General features: G+C 43.2%; 1 protein-coding gene and 2 long non-coding RNA genes across 4 annotated transcripts; all 3 read right to left on the bottom strand.

Moving 5' to 3' along the window:
* Window positions 1-1865: 1865 nt before the first annotated feature.
* On the bottom strand, window positions 1866-10383 carry LOC307135840. Its single transcript, XR_013817721.1, has 3 exons — window positions 10307-10383; window positions 8753-9454; window positions 1866-2282 (listed from the first exon to the last, which is right to left on the bottom strand). It is a non-coding gene; the product is annotated as an uncharacterized lncRNA (long non-coding RNA).
* Window positions 1918-7547, bottom strand: LOC307136702 (retrovirus-related Pol polyprotein from transposon opus; the record flags this gene model as incomplete). The annotated part of the gene is made up of 4 exons (XM_079833949.1): window positions 1918-2885; window positions 2972-3057; window positions 3135-3204; window positions 3282-7547. One exon carries the CDS (start codon window positions 7545-7547, stop codon window positions 3483-3485), a length of 4065 nt encoding a protein of 1354 aa, XP_079690075.1. The 3' UTR covers window positions 1918-2885; window positions 2972-3057; window positions 3135-3204; window positions 3282-3482.
* Window positions 10384-11065: 682 nt separating the features above from the next.
* LOC307136120 lies at window positions 11066-13451 on the bottom strand. Of its 2 annotated transcripts, XR_013817738.1 has the most exons (5): window positions 13389-13451; window positions 12949-13106; window positions 12495-12551; window positions 12331-12384; window positions 11066-11586 (listed from the first exon to the last, which is right to left on the bottom strand). It is a non-coding gene; the product is annotated as an uncharacterized lncRNA (long non-coding RNA). The 2 variants fall into 2 exon arrangements; XR_013817739.1 differs by lacking the exon at window positions 12331-12384.
* Window positions 13452-14449: the final 998 nt, after the last annotated feature.

Genomic DNA, 14449 nt, shown 5'->3' with positions numbered 1-14449 from the left:
TGTTGTCTCCGTGCCTTTGCACCTCATCTGGTTGTGTTATATGCCTGTAGATATGGGACTCTCTTAAATTAATGTTACTCCCCTTTACCCCTTTATTTGACCATCTTAGGAGTCGTAACATCCGCAAATGGAAGAAGTTTGAAACCACCAGGACTCTTCCTAGAGCTGCCCGCCCGGCCAAACTGAGCGATCGGGGGAGAAGGGCCTTCGTCAGGAAGGTGACCAAGAACCCGATGGTCACTCTGACAGAGCTCCAGCGTTTCTCTGTGGAGAGAGGAGAACCTTCCAGAAGAACAACCATCTCTGCAGCTCTCCATCAGGCCTGTGTGGTAGAGTGGACAGACGACACACAACATCCCGTCTGGAGTTTGCTAAAAGGCACCTGAAGGACTGTCAGACCATGATAAACAAAATTCTCTGGTCTGAAGAAACAAAGATTGAACTCTTTGCCTGAATGGCAAGCGTAATTTCTGGAGTAAACCAGGCTCTTCTCATCACCTGGCCAATCCCATCCCTACAGTGAAGCATGGTGGTGGCAGCATCATGCTGTGGGGATGTTTTTCAGTGGCAGGAACTGGGGGACTAGTCAGGATCGAGGGAAAAATGAATGCAGAAATGTACAGAAACATCCTTGATGAAAACCTGCTCCAGAGCACTCTAGACCTCAGACTGGAGTTAAGGTTCATCTTCCAACAGGACAACGACCCTAAGCACACAGCCAAGATAACAAGGGAGTGGCTACAAAGTTTTGGCATCAAACTCAAAAAGACTTGAGGCTGTAATTGGTGCCAAAGGTGCTTCAACAAAGTATTGAGCAAAGGCTGTGAAGACTTACAAACGTGATTTTTGGCGTTGTGTATTTTTAATAAATTAGCAAAGATTTAAAACAAACTTCTTTCACGTTGCCATTATGGGGTATTGTTTGTAGAATTGACCCCCCCCCCCCCCCCCCCCCCTTAGTTACTGTTGCTAACTTGGACAAACAAAAAGAGTTGCTAACTCTCTTACAATGACAGCTGTCAGTGTGAAAACCAAGTTGTTTTTGGACACAGAATATAGCAGACCCCCTCTGATTGATGGCCAAACTTAACTGCTGGTTTATGAAGTTTATTGCATCCTTTTCCCCCAAAAAAAATCACAGTAAGAGTTGAATAAACAAAGCATAAGAAGTGCGCATTTATGTCACATTCATAAACTCTCTCTCTACGTTACATTATCATTAACATGAAACTGAAAACAACTCCGATAAGCTGCGAATGCAAGCTCTCCCTTTCCCTACCCGTATTGCGACGTAGACTACAATACCAATCAAAATAGGAGTCCCAACATCTTTTGTAAGACATAATGCAGACCTTAAACATATCTAAACAGAAATGTAAAAAATTAGAAGATAAATCACAACAAAGTCTGTGACACAGAAGGACCACCTCTCGTCGAGGAACATTCAAGTGGGACTTAAATATGCCATTGAGGGATATATAAAATATTTTTAAATAAATATGGTGGGAGATTAATTTGGAAGCGAGGGTTTATCACAATGCAAACGGGAGAAGCCTCATGTAACGCTCGTCACGATCGCAGATGATCAATATCCAGGATCAACACTGTTCATGTACCGCAGGGAAAGGTTAAATTTATTTACCTATAACCATCTTAATATGGAGAAATGCAGACCTTCGTTTATGTGTTTTTGACCTACACTGTTAACGTTACAGGACGGCAGAATAGTTATTTATTTCGGTTTGTATGTTAGTGTGACGGAGCGGTACAATTAAGAAACCAACCTTTTACCAGTAAAGAAATCCGACTACGCCACCCTAGAATTTAACTCTAGGGAACAATGCTCAAAACCCAAAAATGGAGTACATTAAGCACACAGGTTCGGTTCCCTCATAGAAGTAAGCAGGAGACGTGGGTGGAGTATAAAAAATACAAAATATTTATTAATGCAAAAATGTTTTTAAAAGTAGACACTAAAAGGTCAGAGAAACAGCATGAGACCCCACTTTAAATGGAGGAAAGCAACATTACAAAAAGAATAAATGTGGGCAATGACAAAATCAATTTTAAATATGAAAACAAAATAAAGTAAATATCAGCAGGGCTGAGGCTCCCATCCAGCGGGAACAAAATGAGGTCTGGTTGTACAAGAGCACACTTTCACGCACATACACCAAGGTGCACTCAGATCACACACTACCACACACTCGAAGTGGTACACAGCACGCAATAAGGACCCACCACCAGAAGGAAGATCCGTTCACCCGTGGGACCCCCAGCTCCTGCAGACAAACAAAAATAGTAAATAACTATAACAAATTCACAAGTAAACACAATTAGCTCCACATACAATATAAACAAATGATAATAACTGATGAAGCAAAAACAAAAGTATTAATATCACATGAAACAAAGAAAAACACTAAAGGAATCAAATAAATTCAGGAGAAATTACAAAAGCAACTTGAAGTCAGATGTAAACAGAAAACAAATCAAGTTGCGTCAATAAAGGAAAAACAACACAAAATAGACAACACAATATTTCTGTGTTGTCTGCAAAAGAAAAATCACCCACAAAAAAATATAAAGGAAACAGAAACTAATCAAAAGAAAAGAAACAAAAAAGAACAATTATTTTCCCTCAATAAGAGGAGATCGTCATATTCTCCAGGCTGATCTCAAACCAAAAGCAGCCACTACACAGTCGGAACCAAACGAACAGTCCCCCTTGTGGCGTCTGCACAACAGTAGGCTATACACAGCAGGACTGCAGGAATGTGAGCCAAACGTCCGCAGCGCAAAGCGGAAGACAGCAGCAACACAGCAAATCCGATATAATATGATACAATTACGGGAGGAACAGAGAGTGAACGAGAGGGAGAACCCTATAACGAACACAAAGAAAGACGTTACGAGTAATGAAACTTGCCCTTCATGACTTACATTTTTCTAATTACATTTAAACACTTACCGTCAAGGTGTCACCACAATAGTAAATATACAGGCACAGGTCTATTAATCAGCCCCGCGATCACAATGGGGTACAGGAAACCATACCTAGACAGCATGCGGTAATGTCAACAGCACAACAACGATAGTGCAATATGCGTTCATTCAAATGCACACACACATACCTGAGAGGCAATCGGTCACTAGACCCACTAAAGCAGCGCCGGAAACACACTGACACCCGGACAAACGACACTGTAACATTACGAAAAAAATGCTTTAACAGACCAACCAGTTTTAAAATTACTCCCATTACAGCACTGCACGCTTACCTGTAACCACCGTAAACACGGGCACAAAAGGGGAAAGTCGGACGTGACGCACCACGGCCAACAACAAACCAGCCCTTATATCACGGATACTGATTGCTGATAGGCAAATCCGGCTGTCAATCACCTAATCTCATTACATTCCACCCCCAGTTTCTGCAACGTCGCCCCGACGGTGACCTACACTGCAGCCACCTTCAGAACTTAATTCCACGGCCGAAACAGGGTACCAACTGTACTACCAACTATGCGAGACACTGAACCAGCACCTACTGCTCGAGGGAGGTGGTGCATGTTAGGGTGGTGACCAGCAGTTCTCCTCCCAGTTCTTCTCACTCCACTCTCAACCACCTCCAATGGATTTGGAGGCAATGCAACCGGCTGCAAACCCACCTCAACCTCCGGACCATCTGTTAACCTACAGGCTTCTACAGATAGCGCACCACCAGATGTCTGAGGGACAGAGTGAACAACAGCATCCTGTGGCCGCAACCGACCTCTATCTTGTGGTGTCTCTGGCACCAAGACAAACAAATCCTCCTCATAATCATGCTCCTCTTCCAGGGGTTGCAGAGGTTCAATAGCCAAAGGGTCAGATAATTCAGGAGATAGATCCTGGCCGATCAAAGCCTTCAGCAGAGATCGGTGCACATGCTTTACTTTACCCAAGTCTGTGGTGGGAGCAATGGTGTATACCGGCCCGCTCCCCTTAGGTGCCCTAAGGACCTGGTACACCACTGAGCTCCACAGGTCCTGGATTTTGTGTCTACCCCTCACGCTATGATCGCGGAGGTATACCAGCTGACCCTCCTTCAGTGGTGCTTCCTTTACCTGCAGGTCATGCCGGGCCTTTCGCCTATCGGCTGCGGAACCCAACCGTTCCCGGGCACCCTTGAAAGCCACTTGCAACCGACCCTGCTGCTCCAGAATCCATCTATGAACACTGCCCGCCAATGGCTCTTGAACTCTGCCCAACAGGAAATCAACAGGGAGTCTGGGCTCCTGCCCAAACATTAAAAAATGCGGAGATTCCCCAGTTGACTGATGAGGGGTGGTGTTATAAGCGAAGAGTACCTGGGGGAGACAGAGCGGCCAATCACACTTTTTAGCAAGCGGCAGGGTACGCAACAAGTCATGCAACGTCCTATTGAAGCGTTCGCATTGACCGTTTCCAGCCGGGTGATATGGGGTGGTCCGTGACTTCTCAACCCCATACAAACTACAAAGTTGCTGGATGAGAGTGGATTCGAAATTACGGCCTTGGTCAGAGTGGACACGACCTGGCACACCAAATTTGCAAAACCACTCTACCACCAGAACCTGAGCTACGGTCTCTGCCCGTTGGTCTCTAGTGGGTATGGCCAAGGTGTATTTTGTAAAAATATCAGTCATCACTAACACGTTCTCAAGCCCGGACCTTGAGGGCTCTAGCACAGTGAAGTCCAAAGCCAAAACTTCATTAGGACGGGCAGCTAGCAAGTGTCCCATAAAGCTACCAGAAGCAGTGGGGACACCTTTAGCACACTGGCACCGCTCGCACTCCTGGCACCAGCGGGCAATGTCCGCAGACATCCCAGGCCAGTAGCATCGCTGCCGCACGAGATGGGATGTACGCTCCACCCCCTGATGCCCATGCTGTTGGTGAAGCTGGGTCAGGACTTCGTGTTTCATGACTGCTGGCAATAACACCTGGAAGACCTCCTCACCACCGTCTGGGCGAAACACACGCCGATAGAGCACACCATCAGTCTCGACCAGGCGGTCCCACTGCCGAAGTAGGATAACTACAGACTTTGAAAGTTTCCTACGTTCTTCAGGAGTTGGGGGCAACTTACGCCTCCAAAACACCAGCAACTCCCCTATGACGGAGTCCATTACCTGCTGAGCACCCATGTCACTAAGTGAGGAACAAGGAAAGGAGGTAACCCGATTTACCTGGGCCACCTGTTCAACTCGGGCAGCTCGCTGTAACGCCACAGGAACAACCACACCTGGACACAACTCTTGCACTATTTCTGTACCCAAAAAGCTTTGTCGTGACAAGGCATCAGCATTACGATTGCTTTTCCCTGACCTATATTTGACCTCAAAGTCGAATGCTGCCACTTGGGCAGCCCAACGCTGCTCCATGGCGCCCAACTTTGCGGAAGTCAGGTAGCTAAGGGGGTTGTTGTCAGTAAATACCACACATTTTTGGCCCAGCAAGTACTCCCTAAATTTTTCAGTCATGGCCCACTTGAGCGCTAAAAACTCCAGTTTCATAGAACTGTAGTTAGATGTATTGCGCTCAGTGGGCCTAAGACTGCGACTGCCATACGCTATAGGGCGCACTTTACCTCGCTGCTCCTGTGAAAGGACTGCCCCTAGTCCCCCATGACTGGCATCTACCTCTAAAATAAACGGTAGTGAGAAGTCAGCATAGGCAAGTACTGGGGCTGTGGTCAATTTACCTTTCAACCCCTCAAAGCCACACTGACATTCCGCAGACCAGGCTTCAGCAAACTCCTGAGCACTGCGCTTTACATGTTTTGGGCCTGCCAGCTGAGCCACCAACCTGTGAAGAGGGGCAGCCAATTTGGCAAACCCCTCCACAAAGCGCCGGTAGTAGCTAGCAAACCCCAAAAAGGAGCGCAACTCTGAAACATTAGCAGGCTGAGGCCATTGTGTAACTGCCTCCACTTTACCTGGGTCAGTAGAAACACCCTCAGAAGAGATGACATGCCCCAAATAATGGACTTTCTTCTGAAAGAAGGCACACTTGGACAATTTGGCCTTCAGGCCTTCTCTCTGCAAGCGGTTCAAGACAACCTCCATCCGAACAAGATGCTGGTCTATGGAGGAGGAGAAGACAATTATATCATCAAGATACAAGAGGAGGGACTGGCATTGCTGATCCCCAAACAACCGTTCCATCAAACGTTGGAAGGTGCTTGGGGCGTTGCATAACCCAAAGGGCATTCTGTTCCACTCGAAGAGGCCAAATGGGGTGCAAAAAGCAGTCTTGGGTTTGTCCCCCTCAGCTACAGGTACTTGATTGTACCCGCTGGCCAGGTCCATGGTAGAAAACCAACGGGCCCCAGCCAGCGAGTCCAAAGTCTCCTCAATACGTGGTAGAGGGAACGCATCCTTCCTAGTTTTTGAATTCAAGCGACGGTAGTCTACACACATACGCAGACTACCGTCCTTCTTTTTGACCAACACGATGGGTGAAGCATAAGGACTGCAGCTCTCTCTTATTACCTGGGATTCCAATAACTGATTGATATGTGCCTTTACCACATCATACTCCGATGGAGGAATGCGCCTGAACCGCTGCCTGACAGGGATGTCGTCCAACAAGGGGATGTCGTGGGAAATCAGGTTTGTGCATCCCAAGTCCCCATCGTGTGTAGAGAACACGGGTAAATACTTCTCCAACAATACTCTGACCTTACCCTGTTCTTCCTCCGACAATACCGATAGATCTAACGCAGCTATCTGTTCCTGTACAGTAGGAGAGCCCTGCACAACCTGTGTACTTACCTTAGCCGTAGCGGTCTTAACTTCTACAACTTCTGGGGGTAAACTAACCACATCTACCTCGTTCACAGTGCCAATAACAGTGCTGGCATACAGCACTACGTCCATAATACCAACATTTACTATTGGCACATAGACGGTACCACTGTCCACCCTCAGAAGAGCAGGAGAGGCCAACAAACCTGCCGGTAGACCAGAAGTAGGTGGTTCAAACAATACAGTACCACTCGAATATTGCACAGAACAGGTTGCAGCAACAAACTTCATGGTGCCACCCGTGATGCGACACGCCCGACGTCCGCGCGCTTTGACTCGCCCCTCACAACCCACAGCTGGCTGAGCGTCAACCTGGTGGCAATGTTGTAATGCCTGAAAAACAAAACTGGGGGCTTGTGACACCACCGGTAAATCGAAAAGAGCTGTACCATGCTGGCCAAAGAGCTCCTGGTAGCAGCGGCTGAGGACGTTCATGCCTAACACCCCAGGAACTTGCGCACACACACCACCAGGAGGATCTCTGACCACCAACACGCCACAGCCTAAAACTTCTCGCCCACAAAGCTCCACGTCCAATTCCAAATAACCAATATAGGGAATCGCGAGGCCGTTTGCAGCTTGAAGCTGTAGCCAATTACACGATCTAAGCTGTTCCTGACCCCACAACCCAAAACTGGTCATAAAGTAACTCTCTGTCATAGTGGACACCATTGAACCAGTGTCCACCAGGCAAGGTACCTGAACCCCACCCATAGATACAACGAGCTGTGGACAAGAAGACATGAAACGTGACATAAAATCAATGCCAGTGACATTTGAGCCTATCCTTTTCCCAACCAAGTTGCGGCCCTGCAACTCGGTGGGAACTAGTTTTCCGACGGCTGCTCACCCCTCATTAAAGCCGAATTCACACGAGTCGACGGTGGACGGACGAGCATCCGCTCTCCCTCGCAATCTCTAGCAAAATGGCCAGGTTTCTGACACCTTCTACAAATTAAATTAGCCCTAGATGGTCGTAGATGTGACTGAGGATTTTGAAGCTGAGCCATACTTTGAGTTAACTGATTTAATTGTTGTTGCTGCTTCCGCAGCATGTCCCGAAGTTCACTCATTTCTGACACTGCTGAACCACCGCTCCTACTGCCACCACTAAGGTTCTGATGTCCCTGTACCCCATATTGAATGCCATACGCAGATGGAACAGACTGACTTCGACCACGCGCCCCCCCAGGCATACCCTCTCTTTCCCAACGAAGGGCTTCGCTGCGGACATCAAATAACGTGACAGTGGGTTGACGTCGCACTAACTGCTTCAGCTCACGTCGAAGGGCACAATCATTAACATATTCGACAAACTGATCTCTTATCAAAATTTCACCATTAGGGATGCCATGAGGGGATTGATTTTTAACCTTCTCCAGAAGACTCATCAGGGCCAAAGAAAACTCTACCAAAGTTTCCCCCTCCTGTTGTCTTCTGGAAAAGAACGACTCTTGAAGCGCTACGTAAGACTTTGTGCACCCGTATAATTCACGCAACACTCGAATGATTTGTTTCGGGTCCTCCCTCTCGTCCATCGACCGATAACGAATTTCCTCCCTCGCCTCTCCCTCCAGATGATCAACCAAGAAAAATGCCTGATCAGCCGTAGACAGACGACGAAGCCGTATACAAGCCTGAGCCTCCTCTACCCACTCGTCGACGCCAATGCCCAACCGACCACTAAACTTTGGGCATTTACGATCTCGAGGAACAAATACAAACCGTTCCGCGGTCGATGCACCGGCATCAACGAGTGGGGGAGGCGGAACTGCAGGAATAGAAACATTAGATGGGCCCGGCTGCGCAACAGACACTTGCTCTTGTCTCAGTCGTTCATTATCTGACTTTAATTGAGCTACCAACTCTCTTAGCTCACGCATTTCATCCTCCATAACTGTAGATGCGCAAGCACTTACCACGAATATGTAAACTGAATTTTACTTGTGCCAATCCACCACAGCAAGGGACTGCTACCGTCTGGTTCCTAAAAAAAACACAAAAGAAAAAAAAGAACAGAACAAATACCCAAACAAACCAACATCCACGTCTCTGCACTAAATAAGAGGGAATCCTGCCGACTGCGCCAGAATGTGACGGAGCGGTACAATTAAGAAACCAACCTTTTACCAGTAAAGAAATCCGACTACGCCACCCTAGAATTTAACTCTAGGGAACAATGCTCAAAACCCAAAAATGGAGTACATTAAGCACACAGGTTCGGTTCCCTCATAGAAGTAAGCAGGAGACGTGGGTGGAGTATAAAAAATACAAAATATTTATTAATGCAAAAATGTTTTTAAAAGTAGACACTAAAAGGTCAGAGAAACAGCATGAGACCCCACTTTAAATGGAGGAAAGCAACATTACAAAAAGAATAAATGTGGGCAATGACAAAATCAATTTTAAATATGAAAACAAAATAAAGTAAATATCAGCAGGGCTGAGGCTCCCATCCAGCGGGAACAAAATGAGGTCTGGTTGTACAAGAGCACACTTTCACGCACATACACCAAGGTGCACTCAGATCACACACTACCACACACTCGAAGTGGTACACAGCACGCAATAAGGACCCACCACCAGAAGGAAGATCCGTTCACCCGTGGGACCCCCAGCTCCTGCAGACAAACAAAAATAGTAAATAACTATAACAAATTCACAAGTAAACACAATTAGCTCCACATACAATATAAACAAATGATAATAACTGATGAAGCAAAAACAAAAGTATTAATATCACATGAAACAAAGAAAAACACTAAAGGAATCAAATAAATTCAGGAGAAATTACAAAAGCAACTTGAAGTCAGATGTAAACAGAAAACAAATCAAGTTGCGTCAATAAAGGAAAAACAACACAAAATAGACAACACAATATTTCTGTGTTGTCTGCAAAAGAAAAATCACCCACAAAAAAATATAAAGGAAACAGAAACTAATCAAAAGAAAAGAAACAAAAAAGAACAATTATTTTCCCTCAATAAGAGGAGATCGTCATATTCTCCAGGCTGATCTCAAACCAAAAGCAGCCACTACACAGTCGGAACCAAACGAACAGTCCCCCTTGTGGCGTCTGCACAACAGTAGGCTATACACAGCAGGACTGCAGGAATGTGAGCCAAACGTCCGCAGCGCAAAGCGGAAGACAGCAGCAACACAGCAAATCCGATATAATATGATACAATTACGGGAGGAACAGAGAGTGAACGAGAGGGAGAACCCTATAACGAACACAAAGAAAGACGTTACGAGTAATGAAACTTGCCCTTCATGACTTACATTTTTCTAATTACATTTAAACACTTACCGTCAAGGTGTCACCACAATAGTAAATATACAGGCACAGGTCTATTAATCAGCCCCGCGATCACAATGGGGTACAGGAAACCATACCTAGACAGCATGCGGTAATGTCAACAGCACAACAACGATAGTGCAATATGCGTTCATTCAAATGCACACACACATACCTGAGAGGCAATCGGTCACTAGACCCACTAAAGCAGCGCCGGAAACACACTGACACCCGGACAAACGACACTGTAACATTACGAAAAAAATGCTTTAACAGACCAACCAGTTTTAAAATTACTCCCATTACAGCACTGCACGCTTACCTGTAACCACCGTAAACACGGGCACAAAAGGGGAAAGTCGGACGTGACGCACCACGGCGAGACACGACCAACTGCAGAACCGCAGAACCATATACGTCACTCACAACAGTCTGAGAGCAACAGCACCACGCCACGGTCTCATGCCGGAAGTGGGCGGAGCTGATTTATCTTCGTATCCATTGCTCAATGCTCATGGAGCAATCATACATTGGAGCGTTTCAAACCCAAGTTTCAAACCATGTTAATAATGTCAAGTATTTTATTAATACGTTCTAATTGTAGAGAGATATAGATAGATAGATATACTCACTTTCCATTAATAGTACATAGTTAAATCATAAAAATACACACATTACACATTGAATATATATATAACGCAAGTTATATATGTAATGTAAATTAATATATATATATATAAAATGTAAGTTTATATATATATATATATATATATATATATATATATATATATATATATATATATATATAAACCCCATTGCAACGTTTTGTTAAGGATTTTTAAAGTAAAAAGTTTCTATTTATATTATGTCTTTAAAGATTATATTAGATCAATTGAACATAAAGCTTAAAACACTAAAAATGAAAACAAAGATTGAGCATTTGAACATTTATTTATATGACAAAATATTTTTTACTCAAGCATTTCAGAATGAACCTTTTTTCATAGTACATAAAACACATTACACAATTCTACACTGGAATGCATAATTCAAGCAGATTCAGATTAATCAAATCCTAAAACAACACACAAATTATTTACTTCCCCAAAGGCATCATATACTAGCTGGGGTTTGCTTTAAAAAAATACACAATCAGACCAAAGAGAATATATTGAACTAGGTTCAAAGTTATTGCACAGCAGGTACATGACAAATTAAATCAAATGAAATCTCCATAAATATACAATTAATTCTGAGACTCCTTTAGTCCAAACACTTAAAAAATACTAAAGGCTCTTTGGCAAGTTGTTGGTCAACCATTTCAGCCTGTGAAAGTTGAAGGGCTTTTTCCTGGTCTTCCTCTTTCAATTTCAGAAAGCACGGCTCCTCCACGAAACCTCTGAAAACGTTTGGTAGTTCGCCTGCAGTGCAGAGGTCTTCTGTCATCCGTGGCTCCTTCATGAGAGAAGGGTACAAAAAATGGGATAAAATGTTGGAAGTTTTTTAACAATCTCGTGTGTTGAAGGATGTAGCATGTATAATAGTTTGTAAAAAAGTTTTGAAATTCAATTTTCCTCATGTCTATATTTGTGACAAATCATACCCTGTCACAAATCAAATTAATTAACCATTTTCAGTTCAAAATGTATACAGAAATCAAAGGCAAGCTTTCACACTGTGCTTATCGTCGTTCTAAACACACTTTTAACCCCGGGTAAAGTAACATTTCACACTTTTATATTTACGTGCTTTGGACAGTCACTGAAACACTGTGCATTCTATATAAATAATAAATTCACCGTTGGAGGAAAAACGTCAAATGCTGACAGAAAACGCAACAATTGCAGTGAAGAAGAGACCATTTTAATTATTTTATAGTCTGAAATGTCCATTCAGGATAAACTTGTAATACGAGGACATGCAAAGCTTGAGCATTTATGTAAACATATTGTGTGCAGTGTTCGTCCAATCAGTGACACTGCAAATAAGGACGTTATCCTATGGCTTAGTACAGTACAGTGTGGAACGGCAGTGTATGAATACCCAGGATTAATTGTTCATCTCAGGTAAATGATGATCAGTGTGAAACAAGATAACCCAGGATTCTGTATACCCGGGGTTTACTATTTCAAGTGTGAAAAGCCCTCATGTTTTTCATCCTAATGAAGAGAAGCTCTTATTTTTAAAAAAATGTCTTACTATTAACATGAATATCCCACAGTCAATAGAGCCGACCAACTGTTGTGGAACAGTCTAAAACAATAGAACATTATTAAGTTATTCCTGGAAAAGATGTGACAGATATAACAACACACTATCTGTATAAGTAGCTTATGTCTTTATGAGAGCCTTTTAAAACTAACCTTGTTTTTGATCAGCCTCCATTGTCCTGTGCTGGGGTGAGTCTGCTTGTCAATTTACTGCAACATAATCAAACAGAAATATTATATATAATGTAACCATAAAAATTGTACAAGAGAGACAAGTTTCATTGTTCTCAAGCAAAAATGACCACTTACTGAAAATTCAGAATATAAAAGAAACTTTCAGAACGTCATCCAAATGAACAATATCTATATTTGGCAATTCATATCACATGTTTGGTTGTGTATTTGATTTGATTTTAATAGGACATATTCAGACACATGAAATATTGTTTGTATTTTGTTAGCTTAAGCACATTGTGCTTATATATAAATATATCTACTTGAAACTTTGAAGATGAGATGACACTTTTGACCAAATCATGCAGAAAACCAACTAATTCTAAAGGGATAATAAATAAATACTATTTCTTGCCACTCAAAACATTCATACCTTCATGGACAGCTGCTTTTTGAAGTGAATTTGAAGGTGTGCATTCAACTAGTGCCATCTGGTCAGTTTAAAAACACTGGGCAGTGAAAACTGTTGCAGAATGTCTTGCATTGATGAAAATGAAGTAAAGCTGAGCCTCTCCAAATCGTAATGTGCCTCTATAAATTCGAAAAAAAATCCACATAAAACACATTGGTCAGTATCAGAAAAGGTAATTAAATAAAAAATACAGCGCCAACAACAAAGTAAAATCACAAACAATAAATATGTAACTTAAAGCAAGACCATATCAACAGATGCGATCGAGACATCGTAAAGCTCGTTTAAAAAAAGATTAGAGCCACGTGCTGTATAAAGTGTTAATACAACAACTATGGATCAAAAATAAAACACAAATAAACTTGATAGATTAAAACAACAACACAAAAACAACTGTTTACCGTATTCTCTTTTTCCGCCATGCCGATTGTTTAGTTTTCGTTAACTCCGCCCACTTCCGGTCCTCAGACTGTTGTGAGTGACGTCACTGTGGCATGGCGCTGTTGCTCTCAGACTGTTGTGAGTGACGTATATGGGTTCTGCGGTTCTGCAGTTGGTTATTATTGACCACGGCCAACAACAAACCAGCCCTTATATCACGGATACTGATTGCTGATAGGCAAATCCGGCTGTCAATCACCTAATCTCATTACATTCGCAAGGACTCACTTACTTTAATTGTAACTTAATGAGAGTATGACACCCAGAAAATCCTCTGTTTTACCATTTTTTTTTGCATAAACACCATCAAACCGATGAGAGCTTCAGATTTTCCAATGTTTCTCTATGGCACTGAAACCTAAAGATGTCCAAGTTCCGGTCCCAGTGCATACTCAACTGCCATTGGCTCATCTGTGTTCAAGGGGAGGGGCTTACCGATAGATTTTGTTATAAGGCTGTGACATAACAAAATGTGTAAAAAGTGAAGCGCTGTAAATACTTTCCGGATGCACTGTAAATAAGACTAAAGTTGGATGTATGTAGCTGCTGAAGTGGAGATTTTGAGTTTAAATCTGCAGACTCATAGATAAAAGTGCAATAAAATAAACACTTAAAAGTGTATTTTGGATTTTCTTTAGCCCAAAATTGACCAGTGCATAAAAAATGGGTTTGTCCGTAGTGTCTTGTCTTAAAGGCAAATGCAGCATGTCACTTTAGCATTTATGTTCATGTGTTTTGATGCATAAATATGTCTGTTGTGTGTCTGGTTTCTCTCCAGTGACTGGTCTGGAGTACCAATGCTGCATGTGTGTTTTAGCTGGTAGAAACAGATTTCTCCCTGTAGGCGTGACCATGTGGACAGACTGTATATCAGCCCTACTGGCTCTTAAACATGATTGATCGCAGTGATCAAGCTGTTACGCTGTTCCTCTGTCCACGTGCGCAGGAGATACACTTGACCTTGAACTAAACTATACGCATTTTTACTCTGGCTGTTGGGCTTTTTGGCAAAAAGGGAATA

This window comes from Gobio gobio (assembly GCF_949357685.1).
Source record: "Gobio gobio genome assembly, chromosome: 13".
Lineage (NCBI taxonomy): Eukaryota > Metazoa > Chordata > Actinopteri > Cypriniformes > Gobionidae > Gobio > Gobio gobio.
Note: the sequence above shows the minus strand (reverse complement) of the source record. Positions and strands in the feature narration are given on the sequence as shown.